The 24,714-nt window shown below is 63.0% G+C and overlaps 1 protein-coding gene across 1 annotated transcript in view; it reads right to left on the bottom strand.

Annotated features, from left to right (window-relative positions):
- The window catches only part of NAV1 (neuron navigator 1), a 116,360-nt gene that overhangs the window by 64,108 nt on the left and 27,538 nt on the right, over positions 1 to 24,714 (bottom strand). The window contains 3 exon segments of the mRNA XM_080650899.1: positions 14,952 to 15,776; positions 22,886 to 22,964; positions 22,966 to 22,990. Coding sequence (XP_080507025.1) covers positions 14,952 to 15,776; positions 22,886 to 22,964; positions 22,966 to 22,990 — 929 coding nt within the window.

Genomic DNA, 24,714 nt, shown 5'->3' on the forward strand with positions numbered 1-24,714 from the left:
GGCTGCTAAGCAGGACAGGCAGCGGCACCCGGCGGGCGGGATCCATGTCCTCGGCGGGCCGCAGGTGGCCCGCGGGCCGTCGTTTGAGGACGTCTGCCTGACTAATGAGTTTGCCAACCACTGTCGAGCCGGTCACAAACGCGCACTCAACTCTCCCCAAGTTTCCACTGGATAAACTGAGCCCCCCTCCCCCAGCACCGTCCCCCAAAGGTCAGGGGTCAGCCGGCAACCCTGGCTGGCCTCCCCGTGAATGGAGACAGGATTGATCAAAGTGGGAGCCAATTTCATTCTCTCTCTCTCATCAGGGACAGTGGGGAGAGCGATAAAAGGACGTACGACTCCCTGCTGTCAGCCGGGGCCGCTAATGAACCCTTTGCTTCCGAAGACGATGACCGCAAAGGATAATTCATCGCCAGAGATTAATTGGACTAATTACGTGGGCTCTCAGAACCCCCGGAATCGTTCTTTTCTGTCGGGGCGGGTGGGTGTCAGGGATGATTGTGTGATAACCGAGCGGCCCACGGAAAGGAATCCTGGTTTTGAATGGTGGGCTGGATGTGAATATAAATGTCACGGCGACCCAGTGTGGGCTCCGGTCTCGTTACGAGGTCCCCCGTATTCCACGTGGGAGTCCTTTATTCGGGGAAACGTTATCCCTTCTCACGTCCCACTTCTAACATCTACTCTTACCGCTTCTCATCGCCTTCCCCACACCCTCGTTCAGCAGGTTCTTCCAAACACCCCACCTCCCCCAGGAAGTCCTCCTGGATTTGATGGGAATGGGAGGCCCCCCCGCTGTGTGAATTCCCATCCCTCCTGCAGCAGAGGGTCCCCGGCTCCCACACCCAGCCTGCCGGCCACCCTACCCGCCCCCCCCCCTTAGATTGAGGGTCATTGCTCAGCGGGTCCGGGTGTGGTTTGTACAGAACTGCATGCACTGGCCACAGAGACGGTCAGGCCCCCAGAAGGTCGGGCTGGACACAGGGTGGATCTGAAGGGCACAGAGGGCCCGGCTCTGCTCCTCGCTCAGCCGCTCGCTGGCTGCTTCCTGGGCCCGTCCCTCGTTTGTAAAACAATCATACGTCATGCCAAGCTTCATGGGCTTTCCGAGACAGACATGCACACGCTTTGATGGTCACCACAGGGGAAGGAAGCCAAGGAGGAAGGCGCGGCCGCCCGTGACGATCCTGCCGCGGGCAGTGATGGATCGCAGACCGTCTGGCCTCACACCAGGAAGTATCAGGTGTTCGGGGTGGGGAACCAGAGCCAGCAGGAAGTGAGCAGAAACACCCAAACACGGGGTAAGGGACACCTTGGCGAGGATCATATGCGGTTGCCCACAGAGTGCCCCCTGGGGGCAAGGAGCGGAGTTGCCTCTCAGCCCAGGGGTAAGAGAGGCCCTCCCAGGTTTCTTCCTTTTCTTATTTAAGTATATTTTAAATCCTTAGATTTGAATTCTTCCGTCTGCAGGCCGACGCTCTATCCACGGAGCCAAACCAGCGAGGGCCCTCACGGGTTTCAAGTTTTGCACCCCTGTGAGGGGGCAGGTCTGGGTTTCTCCAAACACAAATTGAACAGACATCTGCGTGCTTGCTACAGTGTTTCTCAGCCTCTTGCTCCAGTGTTTCTCAGCCTCTCGCTACAATGTTTCTCAGCCTCTTGCTACAATGTTTCTCAGTCTCTTGCTACAGTGTTTCTCAGCCTCTCGCTACAATGTTTCTCAGCCTCTCGCTACAGTGTTTCTCAGCCTCTCGCTACAGTGTTTCTCAGCCTCTCGCTACAGTGTTTCTCAGCCTTTGGTAGTACAGTCTTCGGCCCAACCTTGGTGACTGTGACTCAGAAGAAATGGGGTTTAAAACGCTACACAGCCCGGGCCGGCGTGGCTCAGTGGTTGAGCGTCGACCTATGAACCAGGAGGTCACGGGGTTTTTTTTGTTGTTGTTTTTTAAAAACATATTTTATTGATTTTTTACAGAGAGGAAGGGAGAGGGAGTGAGTGTCAGAAACAGCGATGAGAGAGAGAGAAACATCGATCAGCTGCCTCCTGCACACCCCCCACTGGAGATGTGCCCACAACCAAGGTACATGCCCTTGACTGGAATTGAACCCGGGACCCTTCAGTCCACAGGCCAACGCTCTATCCACTGAGCCACACCGGTGAGGGTGAGGACGCGGTTTGATTCCCGGTCAGGGCACACGCCCGGGTTGTGGGCTCCATCCCAGTGTGGGGCATGCAGGAGGCAGCCGGTCCATGAATCTCTCTCTCTCTCTCTCCCTCTCTCTTCCTCTCTGAAATCAATAAAAATATATTTAAAACAAAAATAAAATAGAGCAGGGGGCCCTGGTCACGGGCTGCCCCAGCCTTGGCAGAGGTCCTTGTCCACTTGGCCGAACTGGCCGGCTGCTGGCCACGAGGCCGCTGGGGGTCTAAGTGCCCAGGCAGCCTGCAGGGGCCACAGCAGAGCCATCCCCACCTACGCCTTCCTGCCCCCCAAGCCGGGGTGGGGGGCGGGTTGGGAGAGGACCCCAGCCATTCTGACTCCCCTCCAGTGGGTGGGGGCTCAGCATTAGAACTACGCGGATGTAAAGTCAACCAAAACAGGAGAATCCTGGCGGCCAGAGTCTGGGGGCCGAGGCGCGAAGCTATTCCTCGACGGATTTAAACTTGAACCGTGCGAGAGCCAGAAACACAGCGCGTGACGCGATTATTAATGACCCGATTATTTTGGCATAAAAACGTTTGGCTGGAGGGGACAGGAAGGGCTCCTCAGGGCCAGGAAGGGTTTGGGCTGGAGCCCGAGACTGGGCTCACCTCCCGGCGGGTGGCTGGGCCGGGCGGGGGGTGGGGTGAGGTGGGGGGGGAGGAGAACAGCGGGAGGCCACTGGGACCCAGGCCTTGAGCGCCCTCGCGTCTCAGCCGTCCCCACTCTTCCAGTAACGGGTGCCCTGCCTGACCTCCAGGAGGCCCCGATGCCTCCCTCCCCTCGAGGGTCCAGCCTGAGGGACCAGGACGGAGCTGGGCCCGCGCCCGGGAAGCCCCTCGCCTAAAGGGGCAGAGGGAGGCGGCGGGCACCCCACACCGAGGTCTCCAGGGTGTGGCCCTTTTTCCGACCTCCCGGGCGACGCGCACGCCTTCCTGTCACTCCTCCCTGACCAGTCTGGCCTGTCCGAGGCCCCCTGCCCCCCAGGCCACTGGGGAAGGACTCATTTCAAAAGTGGGGCTGGGGTCACCCCTTGTGGTCTGGGGGCACTGAGGCCCCTCGGTGACTTGGGAACACATTCTAAGCACAAATGATAACTTGGGGGCCAGGGCACTGGGCCAGCGAAATGCTTATTTTTTTTTTTCCTCCCCTCTTGAGGCCCCTCTCCCGACATCCAGCTTCAGAAGATGGTTCGGGGGGCGAAGGGGGCGGACGACGAAGCCCCAAGAGGAACTCCAAGCCCAGGTGGCTCAGACGGGGGGGGGGGGGCGGGTGTGTGTGTGTGTAACGTGATATATATGTACATTCGCTTGTTAATCCTCGCCCGAGGGTATTTTCCCATTGATTTTTTAGAGAGAGTGGAAGGGCGTGGGAGAGGCAGAGAGAGAGAGAGAGAGAGAGAGAGAGAGAGAGAGAGAGAGAGAGAGAAACATCGATGTGAGAGAGACGCATCGACTGGTTGCCTCCCGCACGAGTCCAGGCCAAGGCCGGGGACTGAGCATGCAACCTGGGTATGCGCCCTTGACTGGGATGGCACCCGGGACCCTTCCGTCCGAGGGCTGATGCTCTATCCACTGAGCCGAGCAGGCTGCGGCCAACGTGTTACATACCACGAGAAACGGCCATGGGCAGACCGGGGTCCTGGCGCACCTTGTCCCACGGGAGAAAGGGGTCCGGGGACAGGAGATGCTTTCCAACTGGCCTTCTCCTCTGGCGCGGGTCAAGCAGAACCGCCTCACGGAGGGCCCCGGAGTTCAAGGGCAGGGCCCCCGAGAGCCCGGGTCACACAGCTCACAGAAGGCGGGGGGGGCCTGTGGTCCTGCCCGTGGGTGGTATCCAGGAAGCTGAGGTTGGCCGGTCCGGCCGCAAGCAGGAAGGGCCCTGTCCAAGAGGGGGGGCTCGGGGACTTGGGGACCGGCCGCCAGGGACGTCCGCCTGGCTGCTTTCACGGTTGTGTCAAGAGCAGATGAGGCCCTGAGAGATGCTGTCAGACGGTCACCATGGAAACGGGAGCTATGTTTTCATGCCACCAGGTGCCCCCGGGGGTGGGTCCGGGACAAGCCCCCCCCCATCCCCTTCTCCAAGGGCCTGAACAGGAAACAGACAGAATCCTGGGCCACGTGACACAGCCACAGATGGTCCCCACCACCCTTTCTCTGCTGAAAACCCTCCCCCAAAATACTTTTTGGTTTGAGACATGTTTCCATAGCAACCGGGGTCCCTATCAGCCAGAGGGTTACCATGGCGACTTCACAGGGCTCCCCGTCCACAGCTAAGGAGGGTCCTCGCACCTTGTCTGTCAGGCCTGGCCCGCGGCACCGCCCGCCGGGCTCACAGGGCGCGCCCTCTCCAGCTGCCCGTCCCCGGCCCTGCCCGGCCCTCTCCTAAGAACCATCCTCCACCTCCATCAGGGTCAACAAGTCCACCCCTGGACAACCTCTCGGCATGAACACACTCAGTTCACAGTATCCGTGCAACTCCCGGTCCACAGTCCTGTCCAGGCCCCAGGCAGGGGGCTTGTACCTGCTGCCTTACGATGGGCCCACGGCCACCCCACTGTCTGAGGCTCCCCGTTTGTCCCCGGTTAACGGGCTTGCCCGCTGAGCCCTTTCTTCCCCAGGAGGCTGGAGGCTGAGAGCATGCACGGCCTGTTCCTTGCTTAGAATTTCTGCTTTAGGCTCAGCTGAAGAAGCGGGGGTGGGTGGGTGTGGCTGACGGGGGGCTGGGCGAGGCCAATGGCGAGCTGGGCGTGGCTGGTGAAGGGATGGGCGTGGCCAGTGTACGGCTAGACAGGAACTATGAATGATGGGTGTGGCCCGTGGGATGGGCGTGGCCTATGGCGAGCTGGGCGTGGCTGGTGAAAGGATGGGTGTGGCCAGTGTATGGCTAGACAGGAACTATGAATGATGGGTGTGGCCTGTGGGGTGGGCGTGGCCTATGGCGAGCTGGGCGTGGCTGGTGAATGGATGGGCGTGGCCAGAGGACGGCTAGACAGGAACTATGAATGACGGGTGTGGCCTGTGGGGTGGGCGTGGCCTACGGCAAGCTGGGCGTGGCCTGTAGAGGGCTGGGCGTGGCTGTTGGTGATGGGCCTCTATACCCCGCCCAGTTGTGAAGAGGAGGCCTGGCTGGGAGGTGGAATCACAGTTTGGGGAGGCGGGGGGCGCCCCGTGATCCAGCCTGTGAATAAGGGACGCGTATATTTCAGCTTCACAACCCGCCTCGCCCCCGCGGCACCGCTCGCGGCTACTACGCCAGGAGAAGGCAGCAGAAACGCAATCTGTGCGCGTGGGCCTCGCACGGCCGCCCCTCCCAAGCGCGCCCGGCCTGCCCACGTGCCCACGTGCCCACGTGCCGCAAAAGCTGGGCGCACAGCTAAGAAGCACACGTCCCCCAGATTCGGAGACACAGAAATACATCTTCCAGACTTCTGTCGCATTCCCACAGAGCCCAGCACAATAAGTTCATTAAGAAACAGTGGAAGTGTTTGTTGCAGCTCACTTTTTTTTTTTTTTTAGCCCGCAGAAGTGCTATGTCTGAAATGAACAGCAGTATTTTTTTTTTTTTTTTTAAAGACTAGAGTCAGGCTTTTCTCTCCACCGGGGAAGGCCCTGCTCGCCCATCGGCCACGTGGAGGGTCTGTCCTCACCTCTAGACCCCCTCCAGCTTCGACCCCGATACTGTGGGCTCCCGGGGTCAAGGACAAGGGCACGTCCTCGAGGCTGAGTCTTGGCTGGATTCCTAGGTGTCGCCCCCTGACCTTGCCCGGGAGCCCGGCTTCCCGGAGTAAGCTGGGTGCCCTCACTTCGCTTCTTGATTTTGGTGCCATTCAGAGAAACCCTGACCAGCCACACGCCAGCAGGTGGCCCCTGCTGGCTTTGCAAGGAAACCTGCCTCCCCGGATCCCCAAATCCTCAAACCTGCAAGCCCACGCCGCCTCAGGGCGTCGGGGAGCTGAGTCTGAGACAGGGCTCCCCCTCCGGAGGAAGGCAGAACCCCCACTTCCTCCCTCACCCAGGTGGGCGACCCCCTCCAGCAGCAATGACCCAGGTGTCGCCGCCCTGGGGCTGGGCATGCACAGCGCGGCCTCAGTGGTCCTAACGACCAGCTCTCCGAGTCTAACCTCGGTCCTTCCGCCTCCATCATTGCTCTTGATCCCTCCTCCATGGAAATAAGGGACAGTTGCTCCCTCCCCATCCCCCATCCCATCTGCCTTCCCCCCAGACTGTGTTTCCCACACACAGAGCTGCTTGAGATAATATACGCTCTTTTTTTTTTTTTTTTTTAAGGAGCAGGGAAGCTGAGCAAGGAGGGTGTGGGGGACACATTCCCTTCCAATTCTGTCTGGCTCCGGTCGACGAGTGTCAGTTTGCAGTCCCTGAACAGACAAGAAGCAAGAGGGAGGCGAGAGAAAGAGAGGGGGGCGGGCTGGTCTCCCTGGGCACAGACCGAAGGGCCGGGGCGGGGGGCTGTCGGGGAGAGGGTGGGAATCAGAAGCGGCCTGCCCCCTCCTGTGCTGTCCCCACGGGCCTCAGACCCCGTCCAGACGTGTTGGGAGTCACCTGCCCACACACGGAGCTCCTTCACGCCCTTACACGGGTTGAGGGACGCGACATGGACCCCGGTCATAGCCAGAAAGTACGAAACTGCCATCCCAGCCCGGCCGGCGTGGCTCAGGGGTTGAGCGTTGACCTGTGAACCAGGAGGTCACGGTTCGATTCCCCCATCGGTCAAGGGCACCTGCCCGGGTTGCGGGCTCGATCCCCAGTAGGGGGCGTGCAGGAGGTAGCCGATCCGTGATTCTCTCTCTCATCGTGGATGTTTCTCTCTCTCTCTCCCTCTCCCTTCCTCTCTGACATCAATAAAAATATATAAAAAAAAAACAGGTGAAAAGACAAGAACTCGAGCCCTGACCAGTGTGGCTCAGTGGATAGAGCGTCAGCCCGTGGACTGAAAGGTCCCAGGTTCGATTCCGGTCAAGGGCATGTACCTTGGTTGCAGGCACATCCCCAGAAGGGAGTGCGCAGGAGGCAGCTGATCGATGTTTCTCTCTCATCGATGTTTCTAATTCTCTATCCCTCTCCCTTCCTCTCTGTAAAAAATCAATAAAAGATATTAAAAAAAAAAAAAAAAAGACAAGAACTCGGAGAGGCCAGGGTCTCAGAGCTGGTGACACAGAGGCAGGCGTTGACCTTGGTCCATCCGATCCCTTCCCCAGGGCACGCGACCCCTGTCTTCTGTGTCCTTCCTCCCAGGCCCCCGGGAGAGGAAGGGGGTGACTTAAGACGGCCGGAGCCCCTGCCAACAGCTTGGGCTGAGAAGCTGCGGCTTTACGATTGTGACACAGATATGGTTTCAGCAGGAAACCCAACTGCGGGGCCGAGTGTGGGAATGTGGCAGGACTCCAGGCCCTGGCTGGGTCTTCTGTGGCAAATCCCTCCCCACCCCCATCGGACACCCCCTCCCAAGGCAAAGACACGGCCAGCGGGCCTCCCCCACCCCGACACCCTGGCCCCGGCCCGGCCTCAGCTTCTGGGAAATAGCGGGTCAGCGTCCGCCCGCCCCTGCACCTGTTCCCCTCTGAGACGAGGGAGGGAGCCAGGATGTCTTGGCCTCATTCTTCCCCAGATGTTCCCCCATCTGTGTGACAACAGGCCACCGGGGGCGGCTCTCATGCCTCGGCCCTGGGAGGGCCTTCCCAAGACCCCCAGAGGGGCTGCTGGCCGACAGAAGGACCTGGAACAGGGGCCCTGGGGTGGACAGAGGACAGACAGGCCCAGGGCCAGCTCTGGATCAGGCCCGAGTCTCCAGGCCTGCCCAGAAATGAGGACGCCGACAATCTAGCACCCACAGTCCTACACTCACAGTCCTGCACCCACAGTCCTGCACCCACAGTCCTACACCCACAATCCTGCACCCACAGTCCTGCACCCACAATCCTGCACCCACAGTCCTTCACCCACAATCCTGCACCCACAATCCTGCACCCACAGTCCTGCACCCACAGTCCTACACCCACAATCCTGCACCCACAGTCCTGCACCCACAGTCCTGCACCCACAATCCTGCACCCACAGTCCTGCACCCACAATCATGCACCCACAATTCTACACTCACAATCCTACACCCACAGTCCTGCACCCACAGTCCTGCACCCACAATCCTGCACCCACAGTCCTGCACCCACAGTCCTGCACCCACAATCCAGCACCCACAGTCCTGCACCCACAATCCAGCACCCACAGTCCTGCACCCACAGTCCTGCACCCACAATCCTGCACCCACAGTCCTGCACCCACAGTCCTGCACCCACAATCCTGCACCCACAGTCCTGCACCCACAGTCCTGCACCCACAGTCCAGCACCCACAGTCCTGCACCCACAATCCTGAACCCACAGGGTTAACATGGATGGGACAAGCGCCCTCCCCGCCCCCCAACAGCCTGCAGGGCTGTGAAACAGTGACCCTGAATAACACCTCACTGTGGGGACAGGAAGGGGTCATGCAGACCGCAGACCAGGACTCAGCGGGGCTGGGATAACTGTCGGTCATCACTGCTGTTCATCTCAGGGCCACACAGGCCTGGGGAGGAGGTGTCTGACCTGCCCACCGAGGACAAGGCCTGGATCCGGGTCTCGGGGCACTGGGAGCTTCCTTCTAGGGGCCCAAACCCTGCAGCTGGGCCCCTCCCCGTAGCCCCAAAACTCGGCTGGGCTGAAGGGCCAAGCTGGAGGCCTTGCCCGGGGGGGGGGGGGGCCCTGGGGGCAGAGCCCTGCTGAGCACGGCCCCCTCTCCCTGCCCCGCCCAGGGGCCCAGGTGCAGCCTGGCTCTCCCCAGGGACACCCCTGGGGCTCAGCCATTATCCAACCTCCAGGCCAGACCCCACCGACGGGCAACACCTATCAGACACCCTTCAGGATCAGCCTGGGGTCCCGGGAAGGACACGAGGGCATTCCCCCCCGCACACACACACAACCTGGCCCGCCCTACCCGTGGCCCCCACGCCCTCGTCACAGGAGCGGCGCCGGGAGGCGTCCGGGGCCAGAGCGGCCGCCTGGACTTCAGACGGCTCCACGGAGAAGCTGCCCGCTCTGTGGCCACGCAGGGTATCATTGCGACTCTAAAATAAGAGCGGGGAAGGCTCGGGCCGGGCCGGCCGCCTGGCTGAGGTTTGGCTGGAGCCGGGCCGGGGAAGAACCGTGTGTGGAAAATGCATCTGCGAGGACCAGCGGCTGGCAGCCAGCAAAGGCCTGGAACCTGCCAGAGATGGATGCTCTGGGGTGGCACCTGGACCCACAGGGGGCTCAGCTGAGTGCTCACCCCCCCCGCCCGGGGGCGCCCACGGGGTCCTTCTCCTCCTTGTCCAGCCAGAGGCAGAGATGCTGATAAAAGATGAAAAGCCCCGAGCCTGCCCCCCGCCGGTTCCCGCTGCGCGCCTGTGCCCACACTCAGCTCACGCTGGCACCCCCTGGCACCACTCTGATCCTCTCTTCGGCCTCCAGCTGGGGACAGAAACCGTTCCCGGGGCCTCATCCGTGGGCATCCCCGACCTCAGCAGCCGCGTGACATGCAGAACGAGCTGGGGGAGCCCCGGGCCCCAGAAGCGGGGCAGGTGTGGGAGGTGGTGTTGGCTCTGAGGGCCCAGCAGGGTCCCACCGGCTCCTGCTCCGGCTCAGCCCTTCCTGTGCACAGAGGACATCAAACGCATCTGGGTAATGCAAACAGGCTGCGGGGGAGGTCAGCCAGCGCCGACGAGAAACATGTGTGAGCGCTTCCCCTCCGCGGGCTGCTCACGGGGTTTCCAGGCAGCGGGCGGAGAGGAGAGCCGGCTGCAGGGCCGGGGGCACCCAGTGGGTGCTGGGAGGGGGACCTTACGCGGAGGGGAGAGGGTCCCGGTGGGGAGCTGGACAACGGTGGGCCCAGGAGTCAGGGGAACAGGTCTGCGCCCCCCTTCCATCGTCTTATTTCAAAAGAAAAGACGGGCCGAAACCGGTTTGGCTCAGTGGATAGAGCGTCGGCCTGCGGACTGAAGGGTCCCGGGTTCGATTCCGGTCAAGGGCATGTACCTGGGTTGCGGGCACATCCCCAGTGGGAGGTGTGCAGGAGGCAGCTGATCGATGTTTCTCTCTCATCGATGTTTCTAGCTCTCTATCCCTCTCCCTTCCTCTCTGTAAAATATCAATAAAATATATATATATATAAAAAAAAAAAGAAAGAAAGAAAAGACGGGATGGGAAAAAAAGACAGGGGTCTGGCCTCCGACACAGGGAGCAGGGGCCTGGGAAAGGGCCTGGGGTGGCCTGGGAGGGTCCGGGCCACAGGTCTGGACCCAGAGGTGCAAACTCTCAGCAGACAGAATCTGGGTTCGACAGGCTTTCTAACAACCAGTGCTTTCCAGGCAAACGAGGTAGTGAGCGCTCCGTCACGGGGAGTGTGCAAACACAACACCCACCTGCCTGCGGCACTGCAGAGAAATCCCTTGTCTCTTAGGCGGGCGGCTCAGCCCCCCCGCCCCGGTTTCCACTACGCGGCTCCCTGAGGCTCGGGGAAGGGTGAGGGGGTGGCGTGTTCTACACAGAAGAGGGACTTTCTCTCTCCGAGCCGGGAGATGCAACCAGGAGCTGCAGGGGCGGGGCGGGGCGGGAGGCAGGCGTGCACCCTGGGGACTCCCTCAGCCTGGACACCGGGCCTGGCTCCCCCTGAGCCCCACAGAACAACCTGCACCTGGAGAGTCCGGGTCGGAGGCCGTGAGGGGCCGTGAGGGGCCGGTACCTCTGCAAAGGGACAGGTGCTAAGAAGGGCGGGACTGGAGCCCTCACCGGTGTGGCTCAGTGGATAGAGCGTCGGCCTGCAGACAGAAGGGTCCCGGGTTCGATTCCGGTCAAGGGCATGTACCTTGGTGGCGGGCACATCCCCAGGTGGGGGCGTGCAGGAGGCAGCTGATGGATGTTTCTCTCTCATCGATGTTTCTAACTCTCTATCCCTCTCCCTTCCTCTCTGTCAAAAAAAAAAAATCAATAAAATATATTAAAAAAGAAAAAAAGAAGGGCGGGACAGGAGGTCAACAGAAGAGAGGGTCTCTGGGGCCGGCAGCCCAGGTGTGGGGACAGGGCAGGTAGAGTCACAGTAATGGATATGGGGGCGGGGAGGGGGGGGGATGTGTCAGGAAACACCCCAGGATTTCAGGGAACGTGGTCCCGTCACCCGTTTGGTTTCTGCTCCAGGAAGCAGGGATGCTGCGGGCCCTCGAGGGCCGTCTGCGCGGTCTCCCCAGAGCCCAGGACCCGCCCTGACACCTGCTCCGGCAGCCAACGCCCCTTGGGACAGGAGAACCGGCTCAGAGGGGCAGGAGGCCACGCCCGAAGGCAGGGAGGAGCCGGTCCTGGGCGGGGTCCTGCGGAGAAGAAAACCGTCTTTTTAAAATTTTTTAACACATTTTTTAAAAAATTGATTTCTGAGAGGAAGGGAGAGGGAGATGCAGATAGAAACATCGGCGGTGAGAGAGAATCTCATGGATCAGCTGCCTCCTGCACGCCCCACACCGGGGATGGAGCCTGCGACCCGGGCAGGTGCCCTGACCGGGAATCGGACCATGACCTCCTGGCTGGGGTCCAAAGGCACCCGCTTCCTGGAAGCGGCCCCCGTCCCGGGCCATCACCCCTCCGTCTCCCAGTCTCTGGGGCTCTCTCTCCGGTGGGACCCTAGTTTTTTTGGCAGCTTCCGCGGCGGCGAGGAAAGGGGGCAGGGGGCCGCCCGCCTGGACCATCTGGGCCCCAGCTGACTTCCGAGAGGGGATGGTCAGGTTTCCGTTCTTCTCTTTCACTCCAGAAACGCTCTTACTGGGGGCTGCCTCACCGCCCCCCCTTCCCTCAGCAACGGGGTCTTGGCAGCTTCTGGGGGTCTGGGAGGGTACCCGGGAGGAAGCGTAACCTGACTCCGAGCCTCGCTGTGGGGAACAGACGCCCTGTGTCCTCAGCCTCCATCCCATCCCAAGACGTCGAGGCCGCCATTCCTGTCCCCACAGGCCACCCCGCTCCCCGGGGCGGGGGGGGGGGGCATCCTGACAACCAAGGTCACCTCACACCTCTGTGGTCTCTCAGAGTCGGACCCGCTCGCTCTCCCGGCCCTTCATCCATCAGTCCACCTCCATCCCCACCCACCCAGGGACCATCCAGGCAAGTGGGCCAGAGAATTAACCCCTTTGTGGGGTCATCAGGTCAGGGCTGGTAGCCTTGGGGGGGGGGTCCTCTTTTTTAAAAAAAAACAAAAACATTTTTATTGATTTCAGAGAGGAAGAGAGAGAGAGAGAGAGAGAGAGAGAGAGAGAGAGAGAGAAACATCCATGATGAGAGAGAATCATGGATCGGCTGCCTCCTGCACACCCCCACACTGGGGATGGAGCCCGAAACCCGGGCATGTGCCCTGACCGGGAATCGAACCCTGACCTCCTGGTTTACAGGTCGAGGCTCAACCACTGAGCCACCCCGGAGGGGCTGGGAGTCACCTCGTTCCCTGCTGACCCCGCCCTCTCCACCTGGGGAAGTGGAAGGAGGTCTTCTCTCCCCATCTCCCAGGTGCTGGGCAGGATGGGGGACCACACCCCTACCCCCGGCCCCTCCCCCGCCAGCGTGGGGACATTTGTCAGGGAATCTCTGCTTATTAGCTCTTTTTAAAATATATATATTTTTACTGATTTCACAAAGGAAGGGAGAGAGAGAGAGAAACATCCATGAGGAGAGAGAATCATCGATTGGCTGCCCCCCTGCACGCCCCACACTGGGGATGGAGCCCGCCACCTGGGCCTGTGCCCCGAACTGAACCCTGACCTCCTGGTTCCTAGGTGGACGCTCAACCACGGAGCCACGCGGGCCTGGCAGGTTACTGCTTCTGGAAAAGCAGCTCAGAAGGCAGCATCCAGGCAGCCAGGTCCTGGGGCGGCCGGGACCTCCAGGGACCTCCAGGGCTGGGGTCGGCCTAGAGGCCCTAAGACATCCCGCAGGCCAGGCCTGACCTTGAACAGGAGAGCCGTGCCCTCTGCTGGTCTGAGTCTCTGATCCTCCATCCCACACCCCCGTCAGACAGTAGGCGCCTCGCGCTCCCCTGCCCACCCACACCCCCACCCCAGTCCACCTGGTGCCTCCTCCCCAACTCAATGAGCACCTCCCACAGCGGCCTCAAGCGCCCCCGCCGCTCTCCATCACGCGCCCCTCTCCATCACGCGGTCCTCACGTCTTTCCTCCGCCCTCGAATCATTCTTCTTTTCCCTTATGGTCCGTCTCCCCCACTGGCAGCCCTGGGCACGGGATGGCACACTCCGGAGGTCACCGGGTCGGTGTCTGCACCCCCAACCCCACCCTCTCCGGCCCGGGCAAAGCCCACAGGCGGCCTCTTCCGCGAGGCTCAGAATCCTTGCCCCTGGTCAAGGGCTCACAGGGGAATCTGGGGGTGCTGGGGAGACTGCGCCAGGGTACACCAGCCCCCAGCGCTCCATTCTCCGGGGCGCCCCCCCCCCCCTCCCTCCGCTCCGTGTCCAAACCCATCCGCCTGTCACTCCAGACGCCGCCTGCGCCGGCCCCGCCCCTGCACACGCGCGCGGACACGCCCCTTCCCAGCCCCCGCGGGGCGGGCACCAGCCTGGTACCCCCGGGAAGCTGGTCCCAGGCGCCCCGAACCCACATCCCCGGGCGCCCAGAACCTACATCCCGGCCACCGCAACAAGTCCCTCGGAGCAAAGCGGCCTACGGGGCTCCAGGCCCTGCTGCCCCCGCCCCCCAACCCGCGGATCAGCGTGGCCGTGTGGGGTCCCCAGGCCCCACAGCCTCGCGCCCTGCGCCGCCCTATCTCCAGGCCAGGGATCCCGGGCAGCCAGCGCCGGGCAGGGGCCGCGGGCTTTCCGCACAGACTCCAGGCTGCGAGAACAATGGGGCCGCTCTCTGTGCTTCCTCCATCGCCAGAGCGGGCTTTGTCCCTCCCTCCCGCCCCGCCGGCTCGGCTTCCCTTCGCCAAAGGGCACCGACTCCCCCAGTCACCCAGGAGGCTCGGCGCCAAAGCACCCCTCCTATGTCCCCTTAAAGCCAGCCCTCTGGGGAAAGGGGTCTGGGCTGGAGGCGAGCGGAGGGGACAGGACGCGCAGCCAGATGCGCGCAGCTGGCGGACCGCCGGCCCCAGACGCGGTCCCCTTGCCAGAACCCCCACACCCTGGATATCCGACTCGCGCTCCCGCCGGGGGATCCACAGAGGAAGTGGGGCCCCAGCTCTGCTCCGGGCGGAACGGCCTCACATCTGCTTCCCGCACACGTGTCCCGGGGACCGGGGCTCTCCCCGGCTCCAGCCAAGCCGTGCCGAGGCGCTCACAGCGCACAGACCGGAGGAGCCCACATCCCTGAGGGTCTCCACCAGTCCCCAGTTCCCCCGGGTTAGGATTTTGGGGGGTTTACGATGCCAGGGCGCCAAGGGGTTCGGTTCGTTCGGAGAATCTGCGCCCTCCACCCCATTGTCCAGCCGCACCTGCCCAGGGCCCCAAGCAGCGTGGCCTCCTGGTGACATTTCTTAAAGAAGGCGCTTGGCCTCCGCAGCTGGAGGCGGGCCAGCCCTGCACATCTGGGGCGGGTGTGTGTGGGGGGGGGGGGGCGCGCGCGAGGGGCGCTTTCTCCAAGTCTCCCCAAGCAGCTGGCCGGGAGGAAGGAGGGAGGAGGAGGAGGGAGGGGAAGCAGCAGGGGCGGCGGCGGCGGGGGTGGGTCAGGACTCACCCAGCATCTGGCTGAAGAGCAGCTGTTCAAGGTCCCCCAGCACCGTCACCACCAGCTCGGGGTCCACCTTGAGGAAGGCGCGCTCCTCGGGGCCCTTGGCCGAAGGCGCAGCCCCCGCCGCCGCCGCCTTCTGCGCCTTGGCCTTGCTGGACAGTAGCTCGTCGTCCGACTTGCCATCGTCGCTCACCGCGGCCTCGGGAGCCTTGCTGAGCGGTTTGACCTCGGCGTAGGGGCCGCGCGGGATGCGGCTGGGCTTACCCAGGCCGGGCGCCAGGGGGGCCAGGGGGGTCTTGGCGCCGCCACCACCGCCGCTGCTGCCGGCTGAGCCGCCCTTGGCCTGGAAGAGCGAGTGCTCCGACTTGGACAGCGTCTTGGTCATCAGGGGGGCCTCCCGGCCTTTGCAGCCCGCCTTGCCCAAACTCTTGGGCGCCTTGGCCATGTCGTCGCTCCACTCGGGCTCGTACAGCTGCAGCTTCTTCTCCGAGTCGGTGAGGAAGGACAGGTTGGTAAGCGACTTTTGCTTGCGCAGGTTGGAGGCGGGGGGCCCGCCGGGGACGCGGCCGTCCACGCTGCCCGACTTGAAGACCTTCAGCTCCGCCGCGCTGGCCCTGGCCAGGCCGCCGCCGCCGCCACCGCCGGGCGCCTTGGCGCGCTTGGGCAGCATGGCCCTGCCGTCCGCCGCCGCCGCCTTCCTCCCCGGGTCCCGGGCTCCGTCCGCGCCCTCGTCGCCGCCGCCGCCGCTGCTCAGCTCCACCTCGGGCTGCGCGCTCTTGACGCCGCTGCCCAGCATTCTGTCCGCGAGGAGCGCATGGAGGATCCGCGCGTCTGCAGGCACCGGGCGGGGGAGCGCGGGGAGGAGGAGGAGGCGGGGGAGGGGAGGGGAGGGGAGAGAAAGGACGGAAGAAACCGGGGAAGAAGGGAGAGAGGTAGGGTGAGGGCGGAGGGCGAAGGAAGGGAGGCGACGCGGCGAGGAAGGAAGCGCGGAAGGAAGCGGGGGAGAGGAAAGAGCGAGGAAACCGGGGGAGGGTGGGGGAAGCAAGGGGCGGGGGAGAGGAAAAGGGCGGGCGGGGGAAATACAAATTAAAAAAAAAAAATGTAAAAATCAATCCAAGAAAGAACAGAAGCCCTGAAACCCGAAGTCCGGCCCCCGCCTGCTCGCCCTGGGGTCCTGGGGCGCGCGGCGCAGCGCCCTCGCCGCTCCCCGCAGCCTGCCCACTGGAGCAGGGGCTGCGGCTGCAGCTGGGCTCCGAGCAGGCGAGGGAGGAGGGAGGGAGGCGGGCGCAATCGGGGAGGGAGGAGTGTACGCGAGGGAGGGGCGTGGGGAGAGGGCTGTGTGTCTATTTCTGGCTTCGAGGGGGTGGTATTTGCCGAAGAGACGCAGGGGCGGGTGAGTAGGGGTACGGGAGTTGGGGCGGGGGGGGGGGGGTGGTAGAGATAACGGGTGCCACCCGTTTTTTCTCCTCCATTGGGACTCCCGACGGGAAACAATCTCCACCCCAGAGTCGGGTGGACAGGGTCTGCCCTGGAGATGTGGGGGTGCAGGTAAAAGCGCCTGAGACCTGGCAGCTCCCAGCAGGAGCCAGAGTTCTCCTGGGAAGGGGGTGGGGAAGTGATAGCCAGGTGGCTGGCTCCCTGACACCCCTCCCCCCAAGCCTTCTGGGTTACCTCCCCGTCCCCCCCAAGACACTCCCAGTCCCACCTGGTTCAGGCTTGGAGGCTGCTCCACTGAGGACTGTGGTTTGGGGACACAGGACCCAGGGTTGACCCGGTGCGGGGAGAGGGGGTGTCAGGGCATGGAAGGAAGACTAACCCTCGGTATCAGGCGGTCGGGTGGCCCTGCTCAGGGACTGCGTGACCTTGTCAAAGTCACTGCACCCTCCGGCTCTCTGGTCTCTGCCTGGGGCGGTTGCGATAGCAGCCGCACAGGTTGAAGGGACTTGGGGACCGGGACGTGATGTGGCCAGCCTGGCGAAGCCCCAGGACGGGCCCCTAACCTGCCAGAGCCAACATGGGGGTGCAGACACTAGCCCTTCTCACGCCCCTTCCACCTGGACCCAGAGAAGAGAGAGGCGGTGTGTGCAGAGGCACACGGAGCAGGCTCTGTCCATCCGTACGGGGACCCTGCCCATCCCCCCCCCGCCGTGGCCTCCCAAGCCAGGGCCCAGTTGCCTGAGCACATGGTTCTCGGACACGAAAGAGAAATGGTTGGCCCAGCAGCCGGCGTGGGTCAGTGGTTGAGCGTCGAGCTATGAACCAGGAGGCAATGGTTCGATTCCCGGCCAGGGCGCATGCCCGGGTTGCGGGGCACACAGCACCACGCCGTCCCTGACACGGATCCTTACGGCCTGACCGTTGCCACCACAAACGCAGGCTCCGCCCGGGAGCTTCCGAGGCCACCACGCTGCCCTGCGCCCTCCACCGGAGGACGGAGGACGTTCCGGCAAACCCTGGCACACCCTCCTTTCCTCCACTCCTTGGAGGGGGTGTCAGGGCGGGCGGTGTGAGTCTGAGCTGCTCCCTCCCGGCCTGCACCTTCCCCGTTCCCGACTGGTATTCCAGGAGGCCTTCCCGATCCCCTCCACCCGCTCTCTGGCCTGCCAGCACAGCCTCTGGCTTCTGCATTCCTGTGTCAGGCCTACTAAGCGCTGGACGTGGGGTTACTGCAGTCAGTGAGACGGCGAGGGGGCGTGTGGGAAGCGGGTTGCTCCCCAGGCCTCAGCCTCCCTCTCCTCGGTCCTCTCTGGGGGACCTGACCCTCCTCTTCTTCGGGGTCATCTGACTGCCCCACCCCCTCAGGTCATTCCTCGGTGCCTCCTCTCCAGGGATGTCATATGCCCCCAATCCCCAAGCCCTCTCCTTCCTTTCCGTGAGCAGGTCGTGAAATCCCGCCTCTTCAGGAAGTGAGGCGCGAGCCCCCCGCCACGCCCTCTACGCCCCACGTTCCCTCTGCATGAGACAGAAGACCCCTGCCATGCTCATCTCATGAGCTCACTCAGTGGGGATCCCCTTGACCTGTCCACAGGTCACCTTCCCCCCCCATTCCCTCTTTAAAGGGTCTTGCCATGTGGGAGTCGGTCCCTTGACACAGGCACTTGGACATCCTGGAACTTTCAGACCCTCCCTCAGGCCACCTCTCCCTCTGTGGCTCTCTCTCCATTCCTTTCACATCCCCTGAGTTTCCCACCATCCCTTGCTGCAAGGGGAGGCCCTGCTGCCGTGGCAACAGCCATTCCCAGCACCAGTGGATGAGGCCAGGGTGTGCAGAATGCTTCCTCGAGTGATTCCTAAAAAGAGAGGGTCCTCCCCTATCACCCCAGCCCCAGCTCCAGCCCCGAGCCCCTCCCACTGGCAGGACAGATGGTTGGAAGGGCCCGCCTCAGAGATGCAGCCGGCCGAGGGGCGCTGTGATGAGGGGCAAAGAGGGGCGCTGTGATGTCGGGTGGCGTAGGGAAGGGGACCTGGTCCTGCCAGTTTCCAAAGGGGAGGCAGGACAGAGGCTGCTTTACAACCTGCAGCCCTGGCTGGTGTGGCTCAGTGGGTAGAGAGCGTCGGCCTGCAGACTGAAGGGTCCCGGGTTCGATTCCCGGTCAGGGCACATGCCCAGGTTGGGGGCTCCATCCCCAGTAAGGGGGGGGGGGCGTGCAAGAGGCAGCCGATCCATGATTCTCACTCATCCTGGATGCTTCTATTTCTCTCTCCCTCTCTCTCTGACATCAATTTAAATAAATTAAAAAATGAAAAAGGGAGATTCAATCCTCGCCTCTACTTAATTGGTTCTGGCGGTGACGGGCGGCACAAACGGCGACTTTTCGGGGGTCACGGCCACTTGGGTAACTTCCTCCCATCCGTGGCCAACACCCTTTATTCACTCCATGGCCTTCCCATCTTTGGTTGGTCTTCTGATGATGGATAGGCTGTTTCTCAAAACCCGTCACAGCTCTCTGCACACAGTGGGCTCGCAGGAATCTGTGGTGAATGACGAAAAGTCCGTCACAGCTCTCTGCACACAGTGGGCTCGCAGGAATCTGCGGTGAATGATGGAAAACCCGTCAGAGCTCTCTGCACACAGTGGGCTCGCAGGAATCTGTGGTGAATGACGGAAAGCCCGTCAGAGCTCTCTGCACACAGTGGGCTCGCAGGAATCTGTGGTGAATGACGAAAAGCCCGTCACAGCTCTCTGCACACAGTGGGCTCGCAGGAATCTGTGGTGAATGACGGAAAGCCCGTCAGAGCTCTCTGCACACAGTGGGCTCGCAGGAATCTGTGGTGAATGACGAAAAGCCCGTCACAGCTCTCTGCACACAGTGGGCTCGCAGGAATCGGTGGTGAACGACGGAAAGCACACAGTGGGCTCGCAGGAATCTGCGGTGAACGACGGCGGCGGAGGAAATGATGGAATGCGTGCCTCCGAGCAGATGTGTGGGGGAACGTAAACAGCCGTGACCTCTCGGAACCCGCGGGAGAGACGGTGCAGCTGGTGAGCTGGAAGGGACGCCGGCTCCGGGACGGGGTCCCAGCGACGCTTCCTCTCCCTCTTCCGCTGCCCTGGGGGCCAGCAGCGACCTCCCTTCGTCCCGCAAAGGGAAGCCCCGGGTCTTCAGGGGAACGACCTTGGCACACGTCTCCCAGCGGAGAACCCTTTTCTCGCCCGCAGCTGCGTTCTGCTCTGCTCAGAGGCGTGGGGAGCATTTTCCCACACCCCCGGGGAGACAGGGGGCAAGAGCGGGCCAGGTGTCCCCGTGGCTGCCCCAGCTGGAACCTGAGCCCCTGTCTGCCACCTGGAGAAGAAAAGGGGCAGTGGACACAGGGGTCCAACATGGAGGCACCAGCTTGCTCACACCTCTGGGTGGGGGGCTTCCTTCAGGAAGCCCTCCCAGATTGACCCCGCTCGCTTCCTCCCGGCCTAGTCACCACCTTCGCTGTTTGCCAGGGCGGCATCGGTTACTGAGACACTGCTGTGGACCCTGTGGGGCTCGGGCACTGTCCCAGGAGGTGCCCCGAGCTCCGGGGTTGGGCACTTTGCTGGCGGGCCTCGAGCTCAGGGGTGCGGGATCAGAAGAGACGTGCTGTCCGCCTGGTCTGATGGGGACCACGAGGCTCAGCAAACGGAAGGCGTTTGTCCGGCCAGCCCCTCGCCGCCATCGCGGCCGCACAGAAGGTCCCCGAAGCGAACCGTCCGATAGGGAGTCTTGGGGAGACGTAACGTTGGCCAGTCTCTCTGGGTGAGTCCTTGGGGCCTTTAAAAACCCAAAGACAACTGCAGGAAGGCACCTGTGCGCACCTGGACCCAGACCTGGACCTGGGCCTGGACCGGAACCCGAACCGGAACCAGAACCAGAACCAGAACCCGAAACAGCCGGAGACAGACACCTGGCCCTTTAAGCACCCCCGTGAAGCCGCAGGGCACCTGGCTGCCCCCACTGTCTCTCTCGCTCGCCACCTCCGTGCTCTACGAGTTTCCGTTACGGTTTTGAACGAACGAGGCGTTGAAGGCGCAGAGGTGCGCCACGGGTTCGTCATGCGCGAGTGTTAATAGAATAATCGCTGGCAATTACCCGGCGTCTGACAACCGCTGCTGGATGTCAGGAGCGGGGCGGGCGTCTCGGCGCCAGGGGAGAACGTCCCCGTCCCGCACGCGGCCCGCTGTCACCGCAGGGGGAGCTAACCCTCTGTGCTCCCTGCCCCCCTGGAGCCCGGGGCCTGGGGGCAGGAAGGGGGGGTCCCCGGACTGTGCCCGTGTCTCTTCCTCGGCTCCCAAACCCACGAGACACGGAACACTCAATTGTGGCTTAAACATGGAGCCCGCTCCCCGCGGGACAAGGAAGCAGGAGGGAAGCAGACCCGGGCGTGAGGCCTGCCGGGCCGTCCCTGCTCTGCACGCAGCGGCCTCAGGGAGCGGCTGGCGGGGGCGGGCACCTCGGCTACGCGTGTTCCCATGAGGCAAGGCCCTCATACGTGTCACTCGCGCTCCCTCCAACATGTCACTGAGTGGAAGTAATTAAGGATCCGTGTCAACCTCAGGCCCGCCCCCCGCCCCGCACGCAGCCTCGCACATGTGGGCACAGGCACGCCAGCCTGGCTCCCTGGCTTCCCACGCGAAGACCCGATGGACGGGCGGACGGACGGGCGGACGGACGGACGGACGGGCACGGCTTAGCACGGCCTGCGCCCCGGGGAGGGGACGGGCAGGTGGGGGGCCGCACAGCCAGGTGGACTCACAGGTGTGCTTACCGGGGGGGCAGAGGCGGAGGGAGCAGCTGGTTGGGGATGCCCCCGGGCATCCAGAGGCCAATGCCAACACCCTGCTGGCGGCCGGGCATCATGGGAAATCCTCTTTCTGCCCATCAGCGCTTCTGCCTCATTTGGGTGCTCTGTCCAGGCCAGGCCCCCAACCTGGCCTTGCCCCCCCCCCCCAGTCCTTGGGGCTCTGTCTCCCCACACACCAATCAACAGCGCCAAGCGAGGGGACGGGGACCCCGGAGAGTTCCCAGACCAGGAGGGAGGGGGGCTGAGCTACAGAAGAGGGCAGATGGCCCCCGGCGTCCACATAAGGACAGGAAACCGCGTGATCCGCAGCTGGGAGACGCGGCACGTTATCATCTGCCGTCCGGAACCAACTCTCCAAGGTGCCCGGCTCTCCGACGGTGTCGGGGTACAAGCCCAGCCCCCCCCGCCCGCCGTCGCCCCTGTCGCCCCCGTGCTGCTGGTCAGCTCTAACACGGGCAGTTACTGCAAGGCCTTCTGGGAGCCAACAGACTCTCCAGGGTGAGGTTGCTGGATGAACCCCGAAACCGTGACCTCCCCGAATGCAGGTCAAGTCTGATTCATCCCCCCCCACACCCCCGTTTTTTAAATTTATTTTTACTTTTAGAGGGAGGGAGGGAGAGAGAGAAACATCGATGATGAGAATCATGGACCGGCTGCCTCCTGCACAGCCCCCCACAGGGGATGGAGCCTGCAACCCGGGCATGTGCCCCGACCGGGAATCGAACCCTGACCTCCTGGTTCCTAGGTCGATGCTCAACCCCTGAGCCACGCCGTCTGGGCCTGATTCACCTTTTACCCCAGTGGTGAGCTCGGTGCTGGGATAAGGCCAACCCTCCCTGATGGTCTGTTGACTGAATGACCGACCGACCGACCGACCGACCGACCGACAGACCGACCGACCGACTGAACGCACGAACGAATGAAAGAATGAGTGAGTCAGCCCGGCCCCGTGGGACGTTCCTCCCGGTTCCTGGGGTTCCCGGCTCTCTGCCCCTCGGGGCCACACACTTTCAGGTCGCGCCGGCGAGGGGTCTCCCAGCAGACAAGCCTGGGGGGTGGGCCCAGAGCCCCCCGTTGGTCAGATGACAATCTCGCCCGGGCCCCCCCCCCCCCTGGTTCGGTGGCGACCAGTGGTTCCCGCCACGTGGCGCACATAAGGAAGCGGTTACGGCGACAAGCGGCCGAGGTAAAAATAGACATAGTTTCCCCGTGACCACATGCTCATTCCGAGGGTGTCGGGTGCCAGAGGCTCCGCTTCCTGTGTCCCCTGCCGTGCCCGGCTCCCCCGCGTGCCGGCGGCTCCCGGTGGGAGGCGGTGGTTTACCGTTTCAAGACGCCCGGGATCCGCCGCATGGCCCTCCCTCTCCTCCCCGAGTCACGGTGGCTCCGAGTCACCGCTGCCTCCGGGCCCGAAGACGGCTCCGGGGGACCCCGTTCCCACGCCCTGCGGGACCCCCTAGCAGAGGACAGTGAGGCCAGGCTGTGGCCCCTGCCCACTGGCCACTCTCCTCTCCTGACCTGGAAGTGCTCGCTGCCTGGATGGCAAGGCTTAAGCTCTGGGCCGAGCCCCAAAGCTTACGTGCCATTCGCAGCGGACGCCCCACCGTGAAGAGATGGACCCCCCCACACACACATCCCAGGGGAGGTCCTTCCCCCACAGCACTCACCCACGCAGGAGACGCCATCCTCGGTCCCGCCAGGGGGGGCGGAGTAGCCATCCACGGCACAGCCGCCCTGGGGAGGGGGGGCCGGGTTCGGGCTCGGCCTGCAACCTGCCGGACAGAGAACGGGGGTCACTTGAGGCCTCGACGCCTCTCCACGGGGCTGGGGGGACCCCTTAGAGCAGGGGTGGGCAAACTTTTCGACTCGAGGGCCACCATGGGTTCTTAAACTGGACCGGAGGGCCGGAACAAAAGCATGGAGGGAGTGTGTGTGTGAACTAATATACATTCAAAGTAAAGGAGCGGAGGGGAGAGCAAGAGAACCGGATAGAACAGCCGGATCCGGCCCGCGGGCCGTAGTTTGCCCACGGCTGCCTTAGAGCTTGGTATCTGCACCCCTATGCATGCACACCCAGAGGCTGCAGGTCTCTGGGCAAAGTTGGGCCAAGGAGCAGGGGGGCCTGACTCCGGTACATTTATTCATTCACTCACTCATTCATTCATTCACTCATTCATTCATTCATTCACTCGTTTGAGACATCTACTGAGCCACGGGCCAGAGCTGGGCCTGGGATGCCCTGGGAACAGGCAGCGTCTGCCCGTGTGAAATAACAGCACTATTCCGGGTCTCCCAAAGATGCCCGAGGCCAGCGCCCCGATTCCTTCATCACCCACGGGGCTTGGGGATCTCAGGCCACGGCCGCTGCCCCGGGTTCTGTGCGTATGACAGCCCGTGCATCGCACAGGGACGAACTCCCTGAGCGAGGTCAGACTCCTCAGGGAGCGAGGGGACACCCAGACGCCCCGGGCTGGCCCCGGTCCAGCAGGGAGGTAGGGAAGCAGCAGGGGTCGGCTCAGCATGGGCCCCGCGACTCCCAGGAGGATGTGCGGTGCTGGGCCGGTGGGGGGCAGCGGGCAGGGCAGGGTGGGGTGTCTGGGCACCAGCTCCAAAGTGCACACGTAGGCCACTCGCAGGAACAAAGACGGAGGAGCCTTCATTACAGGCAATTACCCTGGGCTCCGGGAGCGGGCCCGCCCGCGGCTCTGGCCGTCTCCAGCTAAATGGGCCCTTTGGCGGCTTGGGCAGCCGGGGGGGGGGGGGGGGGGGAGGCAGGGGGAGGGCAGGGGCCCAGCGGGCAGGAGGGGAAACTGATGCTGGTCGCAGGGAGGGGCGGGGCCAGGGGACCCTGCGTGTCTCCAGTGCTAGGAGATGGCTCTCTCCAGTGTACCTTTTTCTTCTTTTTTTTTTTTTTTTAAATATATTTTTACTGATGTCAGAGAGGAAGGAAGAGGGAGAGAGCGATAGAAACATCCATGAGGAGAGAGAATCATGGATCAGCTGCCTCCAGCACGCCCCCTCCTGGCGATGGAGCCTGCTACCCGGACATGTGCCCTGACCGGGAATCGAACCCTGGCCTCCTGGTTCATAGGTCGATGCTCGACCCCCTGAGCCACGCCGACCGGGCAGAAGGCTAACTTTTAAATTGATCGTGTTGTGTGGCCAGAGAATGATGTTAGAAATACCCACATGGGCCCTCACCGGTGTGGCTCAGTGGATAGAGCGTCGGCCTGCGGACCGAAGGGTCCCGGGTTCGATGCCGGTCAAGGGCACGTACCTTGGTGGCGGGCACATCCCCAGTGGGAGGTGTGCAGGAGGCAGCTGATCGATGTTTCTCTCTTATCGATGTTTCTGACTCTCTATCCCTCTCCCTTCCTCTCAGTAAAAAATCAATGAAATATATTTTTAAAAAAAGAAGAAATTCCCACATGGCCCTGGGCAGCCCCTGATGTACCGAGCAGGCAAAGCCTGACCCACAGCAGGTGGGCCACAACCG

Source organism: Plecotus auritus (genome assembly GCF_963455305.1).
Source record: "Plecotus auritus genome assembly, chromosome: 14".
NCBI classification, from domain to species: Eukaryota; Metazoa; Chordata; class Mammalia; order Chiroptera; family Vespertilionidae; genus Plecotus; species Plecotus auritus.